This window comes from Diabrotica undecimpunctata, chromosome 5 (genome assembly GCF_040954645.1).
Source record: "Diabrotica undecimpunctata isolate CICGRU chromosome 5, icDiaUnde3, whole genome shotgun sequence".
Classification (NCBI taxonomy): Eukaryota; Metazoa; Arthropoda; class Insecta; order Coleoptera; family Chrysomelidae; genus Diabrotica; species Diabrotica undecimpunctata.
Window position 1 is genome coordinate 117,351,278 of NC_092807.1, and position 21,110 is coordinate 117,372,387.

The following is a 21,110-nucleotide window of genomic DNA, read 5'->3' on the forward strand; positions in this document are numbered from 1 at the left end:
TTTCAAATTCCAGAATGTTATCAGCCGTTGATCGATTCTGCCTATATCCATTTTGTTCAGTAATCAGTAATCGATTTTATTCCAATGTCCACATTAATCTATAGTTAACGATTGTTTCTATAAGTTTGCACAAGGAACACGTAATTGAGATTGGCCTGTATGATTCCACACTATGTCGTGATTTTTTGTCTTTTAAAAGAGATAGGACATAGGAATTAGTCCATATTAAAGAAAAATGCTGTTGCGTCCGTATGAAATTAAACATGTCAAGAAAATGATATTTGGCTGAGTCCGGAAGATGTTTTTGAAATATGGTTGGGATATCATCGGGTCCAGGACAAGAATCTTTAAGACTTGAAAGAGCAGAATTAAGTTCTTGAAATGTAATGCGACTATTACTTGCTACGTTAGAATTTTCATTATTAGCAAGAGTATAGGTATCAGATAATGAATTTGAAGCATCTGCACGTGATTTTTGTCATCAGAGAGGCTTTCGTAGAAATCCGCTAGAACGTTTGCAATATCTTCAACTTTGGATACTATTTTATTTTGTACTTTCAAGTGTTTCTCCAAGTCAGACTTCCTTGGAGCTAGTTGTGTTATTAATTTCCGATAAAAAGTTCTGCGATGAATTCCTTTTAGCTTACGTTATAGTAAGCTGCCCTTTTGCCTTTAATATTTTAAAATTAATTCTGTTTTGCAGTGTCTTGTGCTTCTTATAATTAGTAAAACCCGATTTACTATTTTTTATGACCTCTTCGTATTTTTTAGACCACCACGGTACTGGTGTACGTCCCTGTATTTGTTTTGTTTTACCAATATACAATTTAATGGTCTCGTCAATATCATTGGTTATTTGGGCCCTAGATATGTGACTATCAATATATTGAGAAAATGAATCCCAATCTGCGTTGATAGTTTTCCACTTTGGATTAAATTCTGGATGTTTCTGCACATGGTTGAGATTCATACTAACTATTGGAAAGTGATCACTTCCATATGTAAAAGGCAATACTTCCCAGTCTAAACCTATGGTTAAGTTAGGATCACATAAAGAAAGATCTAGAACTGATTATTCATATCGATATATTAAATCTAGTAGGGTTGCCATCGTTTAAAAAGTTTAGATAAAAATCTGTAATAATGTTCTCTAATATTTGGCCCCTTAAATTTGTATTTTGTGAGCTCCAAATTGTATTATGGCTATTCAGGTCACCTAAAATTAGGCGTGGTGTGGGTATCTGATCAAGAAGCTTGCGGAGTTTGTCTTCGTAACTAACTTGTTACGAATGTAGAATTTTCTATGTAGTTCTGAAATCTTTACTGCAATGGCTTCGAGATCTGTTATGAGTGGAAAGGCTTCGTGGTCTATTGAATCTTTTATCAAGATTGCCACTCCTCCACTAGCGCGATTGGTGTTCGTTCTATCTTTTCGAAAACAGTTGAATTGTTTTGGTGAATATATATATTGGAAGGCCTAAGGTTAGTTTAATGTAGGTATATTATTTCTGGGGAGTGTTCTGATTGAATGGTTTGTTACATAGGTAGGCGATGAAATAGTCCATCAATATTCCACTGTAGTATAGAGTTGAAAATTATGCATCGAGGGAGAATAATTCACTCTATCTAATATCGTTACCTAGTTAGTGTTGCAATTTATTTTTAAGATGGGTGAAACGATGTTTCGTAGTTTTGTCGGATATTTATGGATAAATTGTGGTAAACAGATTTATTAGACCAAGAAAATCGGATGTATATTTCTTGACAATTTCTATAGGTGATTATTAATTCTATAAAATAATTACGCATCTATAGTTTTTTTTAGCTTTTAAGTTACCAACAGACAAAAGTATATAAAGCAAGCAATTGACCTTTGTAAGTTCTTGGTTTGTACCCAATAAGACTGAAAGTAGAACCCGGAAGTCGATATTTAAACTCTTTGTGCAACGTTGAGTCAATTGATATACGATTTCACTAATTTTGAGTCATTTTGTCAAACTTCTGGTCATAACTTTTTAATCTGAAGTGACATCAAAACCGGAACTATTTTCGTAGTTATATGTGATGATAGTTTTCAGTCATATATTTTTACAACATGATTAAGATGAATGAAATTTATAAAAACTTATACAGAGTGGCCCAAAAGTTTGTTAACGGTAAATTATCTCGTAAATTTGCAGTCATAATATTACAAAATTTAAGGTACAACTATTTTGGAATACAGAGATTCCATATTTGATACTTGCAATGTTCCAGATGTTCAGTTTCTCTTATATTATTAGTAACTTTTTTTTTCAAATTCATCACCCTGTACATTCAGTTATTATTGGAATCTCCTATTTAATACGAGTTTGACCATATATAACACTTATGATTTTATGTAGTCTGGAAGGTCTTAAATATATAAAAGAGAAGTCTGGCAACGCCTAATGGTCTCAATCAATTTTTTAATACTATTTTCAATTTTCAACTACGTTAAAACGTAACAATTGATAGATTATTATTATTATTATATTACAAATAAGGGCAGAGGTGCGGGCACCATGCACAAAAATCAAAAATAAAAAACATCCTTATAAAACTAATACCAATTATAAAGTTAACTAAACATAAACAAATTAAGTATATCATACAAAAGTTGAATTGTGAGACAATAAATAAATAAATAAATAATGCTGTCCGAGAACAAAAAACACACACAATTCTATAAATAAAATAAACCGCTATCAAGTTTATTTTTAAAGATGTTAACACTAGTTGCCGATATGGTGTCTTGATCCAAATTGGTCCAGATATTAAAGATTCTATTTGGCAAGAAGTTCACCCTGGACCTTGCAGTAGTTTGTTCCCTCTTTAATTTGTATCGATGGGCTCTTAATCTTTCGTTTTGATTCAAAGTGAATATGGTGCTTAGGTTCCCAAAATTATGTTTTAAAATACGGAAGGACATAATTAGATCACCTCGAAGACGTCGCTGCTCGAATGTCGTAAGATTAGCCATGGATAATCTATCTTCATAGTTAGGTCTTACACGGCCGTATGCCAGTCTTGTGGCTTTATGCTGAACATTTTCAAGTAGGATCTTATCGCGAATGAGATTTGGATTCCACACTGGTCCGGCAAACTCAAGAATAGATCTAACGTATATTGAGTAAAGTTTACTAACAAAAGTTAGAGATATACGTGTAAAACATTTTTTGCCGATATGTAAAGCAACGCATTTTTCAATGTTAAGTGGAAGTAACCATTCTGAGGACTATTTGAATATTGCGTCAAGATCTTGTTGAAGAACATGTTGGTTAATAGTTGGATTCACATATAATTTCGTGTCATCAGCGTAAATGGAAACCTTACTGGATACGATGAGCGGAAGGTCAGTAGTGTAGATACAAAATAGTAGCGGTCCAAGTACTGATCCTTGTGGGACTCCACTCTTGACTGACTTATCTAGTGTGTGGTCTTCCCCATTACGAACCCTAAACATTTTTGAACATAATGGTTTATCAAGTGTTCAAAATGTGCTCCATTTGTGAGTTGACAGTACCCTAATCGATGGTAGAATGAGTCTACCACATTTCTCCATGATTGTCTAAAAATTATTCGAGATTCATCGATAATTCGTTGCCTTAGCTCTGCAAGACTTGTTGGTTTAGTTTTGTTTACTGAATTTTTCAAGTATCCCCAATAAAAATAATCTTTAGAATTAAAATCAGGTGAACGTGGAGGCCATTCAATTCTAATTTGTCTACCAATCCATCGTCCGGGAAGTATCTCATCGAAATAACGCCGAACATTTACATCAAAATGAGCTGGAGCTCCATCTTGCTGAAACCATATCTGATTAAAATTGGCTCCAAACAAGTTTCTCAGTGTAGGTACAATTTCATTTCTAAGTAACAAGTTGTAACTATCTGACGTTAACTTTCCTTCGATAAAAAATAGCACAATTAACTGAGTACCTACTATAGCTGACCATACATTTAATTTTTGTAGTCTTTGAGTATGGTTCTCACGTTTTCAGCGTGGATTTGCGTCGCTCCAGTACCTGTGGAAGTACCAGTACTTCCACACAGTGTAAAGGTTACTTCATCGGAAAAAATATTCTTTTAACGAAATTTTTATCATTTTCAATTTTATCCATCATTACCTCAGTAAACTCTACGAACGAAGTCATCTTCACTTAATTCTTGCAATAAATTAATTTTGTATGGTTTAAATTTATTCTTACGTAATATACGTAAGACTTGTAAATAAACTCTGATAATATAGAAACTGGAGTGTTACAAAAACTTACAACCTTATATTATTATTAATAATAATATAAGGCAAATCTGGCAACATTGCAAATATCAAATATGGAATCTTCGTATCCCAAAATAGATGTACCTCAAATTTTGTAAAATTATGTCTAGCAGTTTACTAGATAAGTGGTCGTTTCCAGACTTTTGGGCCACTCTGTATATACTTACCTATATATAGAATCATTCAATTTTTTTGCATTTCGTAGTGCGTTTATTCCAATTATTATACTTATACTTTACATTTTTATTGTAGGTATCATGGATTAGAAAAAGAGATCTCCACATTTTGACTGCTGGTATATTAACCTACACATCAGACCAAAGGTTTCAAGTGATACGACCCGATAAATCTGATAATTGGACGCTACAAATAAAATTTCCACAAATACGAGACTCCGGGATTTACGAATGCCAAGTGAATACAGAACCAAAGATGTCGTTGCCTTTTAGGCTCAATGTCGTAGGTAAGTACTATCAGTACTATCTCGTTACTATATTTTTCGGATCTTTCGTGACCGGAACCTCTTGTTAAAGATATTCAAATTAAAATAATTTTCATAATCCGTTATCGACAGGATAAATTATATACAGTGTGGCGCACCGAAAACGAAACAGAGGCATTTACTGGCAGATGATTCCTTTTTTGAAAAAACGCTCGGACCCGTCGATTTTGTTTTCGAGGATGACACAAAATTGGCATAAAATCACTTTAACATTTGCAGCCCCTTAAGCGGGGGTGGCATCATCCCTAAAATCTTAAATGGAAAGGGGGGTCGAATGATCCATTATTTGAAAGGTCTTTCGACTCCCTTTATAATGATGTAAAATTCATGTATTCAATTCAGTAGTTTTGGGGATTTATTAATTTAAAGTTTAAAGTAGACTTTAATAGGTACATCAAATTAGTTTGTACTACTTTCAGAAGAAATTTGAGTAAATTTCTTGATAAGTAAATGCTTTTATTTACTACGCTCATGGTTTATTAATAATAAAAATAGCAATTGAAGTGTCCTTTGTGACAAAAAAAGTTGTTTCTTGAAGAAAGATAAGTAGAGAATGCCACGTACTTATTTTAAATAGGAAATAGTACATTAGTTTGCTATTGATTTGACCAATCTTTGTTGTTAAAATATCATTTCTTGCTTTATACATAAATTAACCATGGTATATTCCACAGCAGAAAGGGTTGAAATTATTGAAATATTTTTCGGAGATAATCAGTGCGCTAATAAAACAGCACAATTTTTAATGAGCGACATGAGAACAATAATGTGCACCGAAAATATGTTCTAGAACTTGTAGCTAAATTTCGGGAAACTGGATCAGTCGTCAATAAAAAACGTAATATTAAAAATCCTATAAGGAACGAAGCAACAGAAGTGGGGGTTTTAGGACAAGTTATTGTAGATCCTACATTAAGTAAATTAAATTAAGTAAATTGCGAACCTACAGTTCGCAAATTGCAAACTTCGTGTGGTGTTAGTCGACGTACTATCCAACGGATTCTAAAGGCCCATAATTTTCATCCGTATAAAATTCACCATGTACAAGAACTTAATGAAGACGATTTTGATAAGCGATTAGAATTTTGTGAAGTTATGGGTGAACGAATTACAAACGATGAACAATTTTTATTTAACATTTGCTCTTCCGACGAATGTTCCTTTTTTTTAAATGGCGAAGTAAATCGTCATAATTGTCGATATTGGTCGGACTCTAATCCCAGAATTTACCATGAGGTACACACACAGCAGCCACAAAAATTAAATGTTTGGGCTGGCATTTTTGGCGATCATTTGGTTGGTCCTTTTTTCTTACCTGGAAATTTGACTGGTGAAATGTATTTGGAATTACTGCAAAATGCCATAGATCCTGCGCTAACAGATATAATTGAAAATCAGAATGATGGTCGATACGTTGAGAGTATGTTGATGTTCCAACAGGATGGTACCCCACCATATTACGCATTAAGAGTTCGGCATTATTTAGATCAGACCTTTCCAGGTCAATGAATTGGTAGAAGAGGTGCCGTTGAATGGCCCCCCAAGATTGCCAGATTTAAAAAGCAAAATCTATGCTACTCAGCCAACATCCTTAGAAGATTTACGACAAAGAATTGTGAATGAGTGCCATCAAATTACTCCTCAAATATTGCAAAATGTCCGGCAACGTTTTCAGCATCTTTATTATTGCATGGAAAGTAATGGTCGTCATTTTCAACATTTACTAGGCTGACAGGTCAGATCATTCTTTATTTTTTAACAACTTTGCTGCTATGTATTGATCTCCTCTTACGAGGATGTATTTAAACTTTAATTCAATAAATCTCCAAAACTACTGAATTAAAGTACATGAATTTTACATCATTGTAAAGGGAGTTGAAAGACCTTTTAAATGATGGATCATTCGACCCCCCTTTCCATTTAAGATTTTAGGGATTGTGCCACCCCCGCTTAGGGGGCTGCAAATTTTAATGTGATTTTATGCCAATTTTGTTTCCCCCTCGATAAAAAAATCGACGGGTCCAAGCGTTTTTTTTTAAAAGGAATCATCTGCCAGTAAATGCATCTGTTTCGTTTTCGGTGCGCTACCCTGTATATTATTAAGATCTGCTTAAGTTTAAATTATGTTAAATTTAATTGAATTAAATTAAATTAGATTGAATTTCTCAGATTTACTCAGGGTACTCAGTTATTATAAACAAAAATATTTTACCTTCAATTCGTAGCTTCTAGTATTTTCTGGATGTTGGCTTTCTTTAGGATAGACAAGGAGAATAAATATTATATACACAATTTATGACCTTTTTTAAAAAAAAACACCATTTATTTTAATAACATATAGAAATATAAAAATAAAGATCGTGTACAATTTATTATCAATTCCTTAAAACAAAAGAAAACTTAATTTTGTTATCTCCCTTTTAAACCAAGTTATTTAATTTACTGTAAAAATTTTTCTAATTAACTTTCTTAAAAAACAAACAAAATTTTTATTATGTGCCAATTATCTGATTTGTAAATTCAATTCTTTGTAATCAATTACTTTATGATATGGGTTTAAAAAAAATATATAGTACAAATACAACGCTTATTTCACAAATAATTTGACTGACCTTTTTGATTTACTCTCTGCGATGTTTCCCGATGGACACTGATTAAGTCTCCGGATTGTGTTCCCGCGAAATTGTCCAATTCTCCAAACACGTGTGGGTCTGCTTCCTCCTTCCAAAACTGTTACACAAAAAAACACTTGTTTAGATTCTTTCCTCTAAAGCTCTGGAGAGATTAGGAAATGCCGAAAGGTCTTAATCTCGATGAAGGAAAAATCCGAATCTGCACCTCCACGCGGTAGAGGACGGGCAACATCAATTTTGATGGCTAACGCAGATAGGGACCGAGTGATTGCCGGTATAAGCAGTCCCCCACTTACCGACCAACGGCTCCGGGCGGACGAGTTGGTAGGTGGTAGGGCACTCTTTTGTCCTGGGGCTGAGAAACCGGCCCCAAAGGCGGAAGAATCAATGGTTTGGTCAACGGCATAAGAATATAGAAGGCAACGAGAAACCACTATATTAAATATCCCTATGGATATCTCTAGTACAATTATAATGGCTGTACAACTCAATAAAAAGTCGCATACTGATCATGGACATCGGAGACCAAGATCCGGCAAGAGAGGTCATTCCCATGACCACAGGGCCTCTCAGGTCGTTAATATGCAAAATCCCTGTGAAATACCCAATAAAACACCTTTAAGAAAAGTCCACACGAATTGTCTGAAGAGGATATCCACTTGGAACGTTAGGACGATGGCTCAATCAGGAAAAATCCAATGCGCAATTAAAGAAATGGAACGCATGAAAATAGAAATAATGGGCATAAGTGAAATGAGGTGGCCTGACTCAAGTTATTGTGATATAGAAGACTACAGAGTATACTATTCAGGATCAGAAAATGGTAAATATGAGAATGGGGTTGGGTTGGAATTATCACGCATAAAAGTATAGCCAAACAAGTCAACAACTTCATACCAGTGAACGATAGAATCCTCCTGTTACAAATAAATACGTCACCGGTGAACACAAACATCATACAAGTCTATGCACCCACAGCAGACCATAGTGATGAAGAAATATCAGAATTCTACAAACAAATAAGCAACCTTATAAGAGATATACCGAGACACGAACTCCTTATAATCATGGGAGATTTCAATGCAAAAATAGGTAACGGAAAAGAAGGGCAACATATTGGTCCACATGAATTAGGAGAGAGAAATCAACGCGGAGAAACAATGAGTATCTTTGCAGCTGAGCATGACTTAATCGTGCTAAACACATTTTACAAACTACCGCCTAGACGCCTGTATACGTGTAAATCACCTAGAGACAACGGAGAAGACGTTATTATTAGAAATCAAATAGACTATATGCTTGTTAACAAAAGATATCGAAATAGTTTCAACAGTATTAAAACCTACCCAGGCGCTGATATTCAATCTGACCACAATCCTTTAGTGGGCGTGTATAGAACTAAGTTAAAGAAAATACGCGGAAAAACTGTAAAAAAACATGACATGAGAAAACTGAAATGTAGCGAAGTAAAAGAAATAGTCAGCAAAACATTAAATAGAAAATTTAAAGAAATCGATAATACAACGGAAAGCACAGAAGATAAGATAGAATCCCTTAAGAAAACAATAGACGACATTAAAGACAATTTTATGAAGAACGAAGAAGGTAAGAATAAGACATGGATGACGACAGAGATTCTGCAACTAATGGAAGAAAGAAGGAAAAACAAGAACGATAACTCCATGTATAAAACATTACAGCGAGAGATACAGAGAAAGATCAGAGAAGCCAAACAGAAAGAAATGGAGAAAAAATGCCAAGAAATCGAAATTCTCCAAAGTAAATACGACGACTTCAACGTGCATAAGAAGGTAAGAGAAATTACAGGTAAATGTAAAAACAGAAGAATAAGTAAACTTGTTAATGACAATGGAGAGATAATCGTGGACAAAGAGAGTATCAATGATACCTGGAAAAATTACATAAGAAATTTATTTTTTGATGAGAGAGAGAGAACCAGCCCCCAATACCTACGGAAACAGGACCACCTATACTAGTGGCAGAAATAAGAGCAGCCATAATATCACTAAAAGAAGGTAGAGCTCCAGGACCAGACGGAGTACAATCTGAATTTCTTAAACTTCTTGATGATGAATCTTTAAGAGTACTATGTAAAATCTTCAATAATATCTATGACACAGGCAATATCCCAAAAGATTGGCTACTTTCAGAATTTATTACCTTACCAAAGAAGCAGGGAGCAAAAAAGTGCGGAGAATATAGGCTAATAAGTCTAATGAGCCATACATTAAAACTTTTTCTTAAAATTATACATCGTAGAATATACAAGCTATGCGAAGAGAGAATACAAGACACACAGTTTGGATTCATGAAGGGCGTAGGTACAAGAGATGCACTGTTTAGTCTACAAGTATTATTTCAAAGATGCAGAGATATGACTTGCGATATTTACACCTGCTTTGTGGACTACCAAAAAGCATTTGATACAGTTCAACACCAAAAAATGATGGATATTCTAACAAAAGCCCAAATGGATGATAAAGATCGGCGTATAATACAAAATTTATACTGGAACCAATCAGCCACAATAAGAACGAATTTTGGAGGTGAACCAACGGAAATGATCCAGATTCTACGAGGCGTTAGACAAGGTTGTATACTTTCACCTATATTATTTAATCTATATTCAGAGGAAATATTTAGTGAAGCCTTGGAAAAATGCGAACATGGAATACTTCTAAATGGAGAACGCCTAAACAACATCCGTTATGCAGACGACACCGTTATTTTTGCAGACAGTTTGAACAGTTTACAGCAACTGATAAACAAAGTAAATGAAGTAAGTGAAAGATTTGGACTTCAAGTAAATATAACAAAAACTAAATTTATGATCATCAGCAAAAATAAAGTTAGAGACGCTCAACTACTTATCAATAATACACCAGTGGACCGAGTAAAACAGTATAACTATCTTGGAACAACAGTAAATGAACAATGGGATCACTCACAGGAAATAAAATGTAGAATAGAGAAGGCTAGGAGTGCATTCAATAACATGGCCAAACTCTTTAAAAGCCACAATCTTAATCTGGAGATAAAAGTAAGGCTCCTACGATGTTATATCTTCTCAATATTGTATTACGGAGTTGAATCCTGGACACTAACTGAAGCAATGGAGAAAAAGCTTGAAGCCTTCGAGATGTGGCTATACAGGCGAATTCTAAGGATATCATGGACAGACAAGATAACCAACGAGACTGTATTACGAAGAGTGGGCAAAGAATGAGAGGTGATGTATACCATTAAAAGGAGAAAGTTGGAATATCTCGGACATATAATGAGAAACAGCACTAAATACAGATTACTGAAGGTAATCCTACAGGGTAAAGTATTCGGAAAGCGAGGAATTGGGAGAAGGAGAATATTATGGTTGAAGAACCTGAGGAAATGGTTCTCCACAACAACAACGAATCTATTTAAAGCATCAGTCAATAAAATAATTATAGCCAGAATGATTGCCAATATTCGGAACGAATAGGCACTGAAAGAAGAAGAAGAAGATTCTTTCCAAAATTAAGCCTCCGATTCGTTTCAAAATAATAATAATGGCACTCTTTTAGCTAAATGATTTTTCCGCCTCGACTGGTTATCTCATACAAACTTTATATAATCAGTTGTCGATTATATAAAGTCATTATATTTGTATAGTCAGTTGTCTAACCTCATTATTATGAAAATTTTGGTTGTCAGAGAATTGCAAAGGAAAAGGAGAACCAATTCTCTGACAACCAGAGAACGTGAAGGAGTATCGGAGAACCAATTTGGATTGTGTACCAACCAGTGTATAAATCGCATTATCTGAGTGAATCTTTACCGTCTCATCCAATATTATCATCTAACATGTTTTCGAACAGAGCAACAGGATTTTCGATATCTTTTTTATAACTTTGCACAGGAAAAGGTTAGGTATGTGACGAAACTAAATCACAATTCTGATTCCAGTTGATTTTACTCTTAAGCTTATTTTTTTTGGGATATCGTCCCTCTCTTCCTGCTTTTCAAAATTCTTATTTTCTATGGTTTCTCCGACTGTATTTTGTTTGAATGCATCATCTGAAAGAGCTTCGTCATCATCACCATCTCTATATTTTTTAAATCTAATTTTCACTTTGGACAGAAGTTGACGGCCAGTTAGATTGTCTAAAGTGCCTCCCTCATCCTCATTTCCAGAATCTTCATCCGTTAATTCACTGGACGATTCCTGGAAGTTAGAATAGATGGACAACTTACAGAACCTATAGAAATAGGCAGCGTAATAAGACAAGCGAATTCATCGAGCCCCATGCTCTTCAATTTGATCATGGATGAAATAATCAAAAGCGTTAATAGAGGAAGAGGATATGGAATGGGAAACAAAGAAATCAAAATACTCTCTTACGCAGACGACGCAATATTAATAGATCAAGATAAAGATAGTCTGCAAAGACTGGTCCACAGATTTAACATGAGAGCAAAAGAATTTAAGATGACAATCTCATCTCAGAAAACTAAAACAATAGTAGTCAGCAAAGAACCAAGAAGATGTAAAATAGAAATTGATGGCATCAGTATTGAACAAGTAATGGAAATAAAATACCTGGGAATTACACTGTCTAGCTATGGAAACCTGGTCAAAGAAGTGAGAGATCAAGTACAAAAAGCAAATAGACTGGCAGGATGTCTTAATAACACTATATGGCGAAATAGACACATAAACACTGAGATAAAATTAAGAATTCACAAAGCCAGTGTAAGACCAATAATGACATATGCCTCAGAAACAAGACCTGGCACAGCCACAACTCAAAGGCTACTGAATACGGTAGAGATGAGAGTACTGAGAAGAATTACAGGAAAAACGCTGAGAGATCGAAAGAGAAGTGAAGACATTAGAAGAAAATATAACGTACAGTATATAAATGAATGGACACAAAATGGAAAAAAAGAAAAATAGTAAAAATAGCAAAAGCTAAGTCACCAATCGGCAGAAAAAGTATCGGACGACCGCGTAAAAGATGGAGTGACAACCTTCCATAGAGGTATTAATCCGCCAATGAACAAGAAAAATTGCTTACAAGGAGGAAGAAGAAGTCTTAAGTGTTTGTTCTTCCAGATTGTGTCTTTAAGAGATCCCGCCACTTTACTTCCTTTTAAGCTTTGTTGTCGTACTTCTTCTTCAACATCTCCGTAACTAGTTATAACCATGACTTTTACGTACTGCTTGTATTATTTCATCCATTATTATATTAAAGTGGGTTTAACGAGTCACCCTGTTTGACTCCGCTTTGTACTGGTATAAACTGTGTTAGTTTTCCATTTATCTTTGCCTGTATTCGATTATGGAAGTAGATGTAGTTTTCGATGGTTTGTATAATATTAATTGGTACGTTTTATTTATACAGTAGGTGTAAAAAGTCTTCGACTTGGATGCGATCTAAAGCCTTTGTCAGGTCTATACAACATAGGTAGATATGCTGGTTTATTGTACTCGATTACCTTTTCGGTGCTTTGTCTTAGTACAAATACGGCGTCTACGCAAGGTTCTTCCAGATCTGAATCCTTGTTGTTCATCTGATAAAGTTATAAGTTTATTGATTTTGTTGGTTAGGACTTTTGTGGTAATCTTAAGTGAGGTGTTCAGTAGATTTATACCTCTATAATTGTTGGGGTCTTCTTTATCTCATTTCTTGAACGTGGGTATCATTATACTGTATTTTAAAATATAATTGTATTAAATAAATGTTAATTATAAACATTATTAAATTGTTATTTATATACAATTTTTCCATATACTCTAATTAAATTTGAAGAAATCAGTTCTTTCGTATTAAAAAAACTATTTTTAAAACAAACAATCGTACCTATATGTAATATTATATTATCAGAAATTATAACTACTTAAAGTTTAAATTCATTTATTAAATTTGCCTCTCATATTTATTATAGTCCAGGTATAAACATAAAGCAAAGAGCCACTTCTTTAGAGCCTCCTTAAAAAACAATACAAAATAATAATTCTATAAAGGTAAAATAGTGATTGGGACGTTGACTCTGTAGCCAATAATGATCAAACACATACACATACACAAACACAACATTTATATTACCTATGTGAAATATTTTAAACAAAAAATGGTTGCACATATTATACAATCAAAACTTTTTTGTTTTTTTTTTAACAGAGTAAACAATCAGCGACCTACAGCCAGAGGCAATTAGCTTTTTAAAGCACGGTGCAATAAAAGCGTGAAGTTAATGCCAGGAAAATCAATAGCACTCGAAATTCTATTTAATCTGTTTGCCGCTACAATTACACTGAGCTTAATGTATGTTTACACCTGCATTTCTGTACCAGAAGACAAATATGTGTTTAAAACTACAGTTTTTAACAGGTTGACTGTCACAAAAAAAGTACATGGTGCCAAGTTGAAAAAAGTGCATCTCGCAACCAACTGAAATACTTCCATTACTAATATTTCACCAATTTCATTTATTAGTCCCAATTTTTGAAAAAATATGTCAGGGGTCGAATGGGCGTAGGCGACGTACTTATTCCTGTGGTGCCAAGCGGTCGGTCGGGCGGTCGTTCTATTCATGATGAGACTTGCCGGGTATAATTCTGCTGAGTGGTTGTTTTGAACAATATTTACAAGTTGATTGTGCTTGTGTTATTTTTAGAGTTAAATAGTAAAAATAATTATTACTTCTTGAAATAAAATGGGAAGTCGCGGTAAAATTATAGTTGGTATGGTTTTGGAAGGCAATGAACGTTCAGGTAAAATATAATTTTCATATTTTCCTACACGTACGTAGCTACACAACAACCAAGATAATATTCTAAAAAATACACTTTTATTTATTAGTAGAATAGAATAGAAATATGCTTTATTGTCATTGAAAGATATATAGAAAATATAGATATCGAAAGATTTATAGGCAAAGTTTACAGCGTCAGAAAAAAACCATCACTAACACAATTTACTAAAATTATACAAATCGTCAATATAAATAAAAAATAATAAAGTAAAACAAAACCAATCTATTGCAAAATTTAAATAAATTGCAAATTACATAATTTACGTTTTTTTTGACAGTTTCACTGTTACAAAAGTTTTTTTTTTCGGATTTCGAACCTAATGATTTTTTCTTTGATTCTGACCTAGACCCTCTATTCTTACCGTCCAGCGATGAAAAAATTGCATATAGCTACGATGGGTCAGAAGCGGAAGAAGAAATAAATTTGAAAAATAAACGTAGAAAGCTAAACACTCTTGTTGCAAAAAGGGAAATTGGTAATGAGCCATGTTGTTCTAAGTCACTTTCCAGCCGGGATAACATTCCCAAAGGAATACACACGTTGGGTAAAAATTCAAAAAATATTGTCCAACTACAGCCTTTGTAATCGAACAGTGCTATTTCCTTGGAAGAATTAGTTGACTTTTTTCAAGTTACAATCGATCAACAAAACCAACAAAACATATTATCATCTGAGCAAAATGAAGATCCCCAGAGCCAGGAAAATTCTGCTGATGGATACGAACAACTCTCATGGAAAAAACCTATTGGCAATCACAAGATTTTAAACTATTCTGCGGAAGCTGGATTACGGGCAAATTATGCTGCAGCTCTTATAAAAAATTGGTCCCCTTATAATTGTTTTCGAATTTTCGTGGACGATGAAGTTATAGATGAGATTGTTAATCAAACTAACTTGTATGCCACCTTGATTTTTTGCGATACTGATGATATCAGTAACGAATCTAGACTACATCGATGAGTTCCAACCAGCAGAAAAGAATTGATACAATTTATTGGCCTTGTGGGTTATATGGGACTTGTGAGGCTGCCTTCTATTAACAAATACTGGAGCACTGACAATTTCTACAAAAATTGTATGGTTCCGAAAATTATGCCTAGAAACCGATTTGTCCTTCTAAGAATGTGGCACTTATCCGATAATACCACGTGTCCAGATGGTGACCGCTTGCACAAAATCAAACCATTGCTAGATAAACTTATTAAAAACTTTCAAGCAGTTTATATTCTGTCTTGATGAGTCTGTTACTCCTTTCCAAGGTCGGCTAGTAATGAAGCAGTACATACCACAAAAAAAGCATAAGTATGGAGTTAAGCTTTGTAGTGATAATGGCTACACATGGAATATAAGGATTTATATAGGTAAGGAGAAAAATAAAGGTAACGCTTCTGTACCAACAAATGTAGTAATTAACCTATCAGCACGCCTTTTGAATTCAGGACGTACGATAGTAGCTGATAACTACTATACAAGCCTAGAGTTAGCTTACATTTTACTTGACAAGGAAACTCACTATATTGGGACGTTAAGAGCAAAAATAAATAAAAAATTGAAAAAAAGGAAACGTTTAGGGTGGAAAACGAGAGACGCATCTGCGTTTTGAAGTGGAAGGATAAAAGAAATGTCTTGTTACTCTCTACTAAACACACTACCGAAACTCGAGCGATTCAGCGACGAAGTGGTGTTGTTCATAAACCTAAGGCTGTAATGGAATTACAACTGTAATAAGTACAACCCCCTTCGCATTCGCGGATGACCTCGCTGTACTGGTAGTGGCCCGGGATGAGCCAAATCTCAAATACTGGGTTCGGAAGCAGGCCGCGTCGTAAAGAAATGGATGACGCAGCATGGACTGAAGAGAAAACCGAAGCCATCATTCTGAAGGGAAAAAGGAACAGGCAAAGTGTACAATTAATTAATAAATTAATAATAAATTAGTGAATTAGTGAATTACAATGTGCGGGAGCATGTCTAAAACCCAAGAAACAAGTAAATTACCTAGGAGTGACATTGCACCAGAATGGAAAATGGGGGGAACACGTGCGGGAGGTGATCCGGAAGGCTGCGAATAGTGTGGCTGCGTTGGGGAGGGTGATGCCCAACATTAGGGACCCAAATCCGAAAGGAGAAGGGTCTTACACAGTGTTGTACAGTCGATCGTCCTCGACGCGGCACCAGTCTGGAGTAAGGCGGTAGAGATAACGGTATATAGGACTGTAGGCATGCGCCTACAGGACTGTGTCTGCGGCAGCCTTGTGAACCATCACTGGATGTGTTCCGTTGCATGTTTTGGCGGTGGAAAGAAAAGAGCTCTATGAGAGAAGAGGCTCAAACTTTACTATGGCCGAGAGAAGACTGGAAAGGAAAAGGTCAATTGAAAGATGGCAAGAAGAATGGAACAGCACGGAGGATGTGGCACAGTGGACGGAAATGCTGATCCCGAACATAAGAGATTGGGTGGACTGTGGCCACAGGCGACTGGATTATTTCCGGACGCAGGTACTTACAGGACACGGGTGTTTTAGAGCCTACCTCTCTAGGTTCGCAAGGGCTAACACAGATGAATGCCTTTACTGTGGACACTCGGACACTGTGACACATACGATGTTAGATTGCAACAGATGGATAGCAAAAAGGAACAGAATGGAAAGAGAGGCAGGTGTGAATTTTGTTACAGTGAGAGAAATAATTGAGAGAATGACTGAAAATAAATTAGGTTGGACTAACATACACAACTATATCCGTGCAGTGATCAAGATAAAAGAAGAGGAAGAAAGACAGCTGGACCAACGGCAAAGGTAAGAGTAAAAGATGCTGGAAGTTGAAGCTAGAAAAGTGGGTCAGACTGTATGAGTTAGAATGCGTGAGTCAGGCTGTGGGGAAGGAGGAAATGCCCGTCTGGGAATGATGCTGTACTAGGAGCGATGAGGGTCTTCCACGTGCTACCTGGAACGAGACATTTATCTTGCTGATAAATGGAGTGTGGATGTAGATAAATGGAGAATGAATGAATGAAGGTAGTGCTTCGGAAGTGATGCCGGACTTACAGCGGACATTCCGCTTCCGGATCGCTCCATGACAGAGGAGGGTCTGGTTTAGCAGGTAGGCGTTCAGCATAGACTCGGCAACGAGAGGGCATTTTAAAGTATCTCGGGAACTATCGCCGGAAGTACGAAGAACGAATCCTGCACTAAGGTCAGTCAGGCGGCGTCTTGGACTGAGATGTCTTTTGAAGATTCCAGGCGTCCGAAAAGACGAAAAAAAAAGCTGTAATGGAATACAAAGGGCAAAGTCCTCAATTGACCAGTCAGACCAGGTCGCAAACAATTCACCTCTACGAAAGTCACTGAAATGATATAGGAAGCTCGTTGTGGAATTTCTTCTTGGTACATCACTCGTAAATTCTCACAATATTTTCAACCAAGTAGCCGATAAAAAAAAATAACTAAATTTAGAGAGCATGTAAAGAAGTCGCTGTTAACTTATGAAGACAAGATTGGGTCACAGAATGATTCCGAAAGGGAACAACAACGAATACGAACTACAGGGAAATGGATGCAAACTTATACTTTGGTGAAAAAAGAAGAACCATATGATAAAATGAAGAAATACTTCATATACTACTAAAATCAATTATTTTTAATTTCTTGCATGTTCTTTCATTTAACTTTTATGTCTTTTAGTTTATAATGAATATTTTTTACAGTTTTATATTTTTTACTCGAAATAAAGATATGTCTATTCTGTATATGAAGACATGGAAAAACTATATTGAAGAACTCTTTGCAGATGATAGACAACAATCTGAGCTAAGTAACATACAAGGAGACGAAGGTCCAGAAATAACGGAAGAAGAAGTAATGTACGCACTAAAAAGAATGAAAAATGGTAAAGCCCCAGGTCCAGATGAAATACCAACGGAAATCCTTAAACTAATAGAAAAAGACTCGATTCACATTTTAGTTGAACTTTTCAATAGCATTTATACATCAGGAAAAATACCACAAGAATGGCTTTTATCCACCTTTGTTACTATACCAAAAAAGATAAATGCCAAACAATGTAGTGATTACCGTACAATCAGTCTGATGAGCCATGTACTGAAAATATTTCTGAAAATTATACACTCTAGAGTACACAGAAAACTGGAAATGGACATCAATAATACCCAGTTTGGATTCCGAAATGGACTTGGAACAAGAGAGGCGTTGTTTGCACTGAACGTTATGTCTCAAAGATGTCTTGACATAAATCAAGATGTATTCATGTGTTTCATAGATTACAACAAGGCCTTTGATAAAGTGCGGCATGATCACCTAATCAGACTCCTGACAGAAAAGAATTTAGATAAACGAGACATCCGACTAATAGCAAATATGTACTACAATCAGAAAGCAGTAGTGAGAGTAAAGAATAATACCACTGAAGAAATTGAAATAAAGCGAGGTGTGAGACAAGGGTGTATACTGTCACCAACCCTGTTTAATCTCTATTCCGAAGACGTAATGAATAGAACACTTTCTGAGCAATCCGTAGGTATTAAAATAAATGGTGTTAGATTAAACAATCTGAGATTTGCCGACGACACCGTTCTGATCGCAGAAACACTTGAAGAGCTACAGACATTGGTGAATAAGATAGCAGACTGCAGCGAAGAATATGGACTATCTTTGAACATAAAGAAAACTAAATTTATGGTAATATCGAAATCAACACAAAATGTCCAAAATTTATATTTACACAATGAAATTATCGATCGAGTTAGCAAATACAAATATTTAGGCACTTTTATAAATGAAGACAACGATAGCTCAGCAGAAATCAAAATGAGAATAGAAAAAGCCAGATCCATATTCACTAAAATGAAGAGAGTGTTCTGCGGAAGAGATTTGAGCCTTGAAATGAAACTTCGCCTGATGAGATGTTACGTACTTTCTGTGCTGTTCTACGGAATGGAGTCATGGACATTGAAAAAGATTGATACCAAAAAATTAGAGGCATTTGAACTGTGGATGTATCGCAGAATCCTGAGAATATCATGGACCGAGAGAGTCACAAATGTCGAGGTCTTGAGAAGAATGAATAAAGAAAAGGAAGTCATATTTACGATCAAAAAACGAAAACTGCAATACTTGGGACACATTACAAGAGGCGAAAGATATGAACTGCTTCGAATAATTATGCAAGGAAAAATAGCAGGAAAAAGGTCCATAGGAAGAAGACGAAACTCCTGGCTAAAGAATCTACGGGAATGGTATAGCTGTAGCAGCAACGAATTGTTTCGGTCAGCAGTTTCGAAAATACGTATAGCCCTGATGATCGCCAACCTTCGGAACGAAGATGGCACTTGAAGAAGAAGATTCTGTATATAATCTCTCCTATTCAGCCAAAATTAAAACTGATATGTACATGTGACGACTGTACGCCACAACGGTCGAATACTGCAATAAATCCGCTTCTCTACACGACTTCTGGCAAAACAGGAACTATATCACAAAGCGTATCAAATTAGTCGTATACGACCGCCGTGGCATAAAGTACTTATTGAACTGTCGATCGTATACGACCACCTGGCAGTCAACCTGTTAAAAACACCGTTTAATCGCCTCGGTAGACAGTAGGCAAATAATCTTTTGTATATACTTACTCTACATCTATGTATATATCTAAGTTCCCATGTCCATATGTGTGTTTAGACTAATTATTAATAACGCCTTAATTTCTATAATATTAATGTTGGAAATAAATGTATTATTGATTTAAATTATGATAGTGACGCAGAAAATACGAAAGAAGGAGAAAATTAATTAAGTGTATCATTATTTTAAATAAAACACTCTCATCTAAAACAAATATTTTTGAAGCGAAGCTTCCATACTGGCATTGTATTATTTTTTTCTCTACAGTAAAATGCTGAGGGAAGCGTCACGGAACTAACGCATCAAGATGGTGTCGTCACGGGTAACGGAACTAGCGCCACAAGACAAACAGGACACAACCAGTTAGAGCAAATGATACAGATTCTAGCCACAAAAGCATTGTATATGGAGTACCACAAGGTTTAGTATTGGGTCCGCTACTTTTCCTTATCTTTATAAATGACTTCACAAACTTAAAAATCGACGGAAAAATGTTTCTTTTTGCTGATGATACCAGTATCACCGGGGGGAACTCTAATATTGCAACTCTTTATGCAACTATAAATTCTGATCTCTCTCTCTCTCCAATGATGCTATAGCCCAAATCGGGCCTTGGCCTCCTCCAAACTATGCCTCCAACCTTGTCGCTCCTGCGCCGATCTTCTCCAGTTTCTCAGGTCTATCAAATTGTGCACGTCCGCTGACGCGCAAATTCTGATCTACTTAAAATAAAAACCTGGTCCGACTCTAATTTACTCTCTTTTAACGTGGATAAGACAGTAGCATTATCCTATAAAGGAGCTTATCAATACTTGCTTCTTAATAATATCCAGATCAGTATCATTAATTCTGTAAAATTTCTTGGTATTTTTATAGACAGCAACCTTAAATGGTCCCTTCAAATCGTCACCAGCTACAGAGATAGTAGTAGTTTTTGTGGATAGGTGGCGCTGGGATTTTCGTTACTTAAAGACAGACAAAATAATCAAATTATGATATTCATTATAGCTTTTTATAAAAAAATTGTTTAGATAGAATAAATAACATGGAGATTAAGAGGAGAATGGGAATGAACTCCGACATAATAGACTACATCGAACAGAAGAGGTTAACCTGGTACGGACATGTCAGAAGAGCAGACCAAAATCGGTGGATAAATAGAATAACAGAGTGGAGCCCGATAGGAAGAAGAAAGAGAGGCAGACCCCGAAGATTTT

General features: G+C 35.4%; 1 protein-coding gene across 1 annotated transcript in view; it reads left to right on the forward strand.

The window, feature by feature from the left end:
* The window catches only part of LOC140441702 (zwei Ig domain protein zig-8-like), a 592,415-nt gene that overhangs the window by 442,234 nt on the left and 129,071 nt on the right, over positions 1-21,110 (forward strand). The window contains exon 2 of the mRNA XM_072532585.1: positions 4,555-4,765. Within this exon, the coding sequence (XP_072388686.1) occupies positions 4,555-4,765 (211 nt within the window). The remainder of the gene's footprint in view (positions 1-4,554; positions 4,766-21,110) is intronic.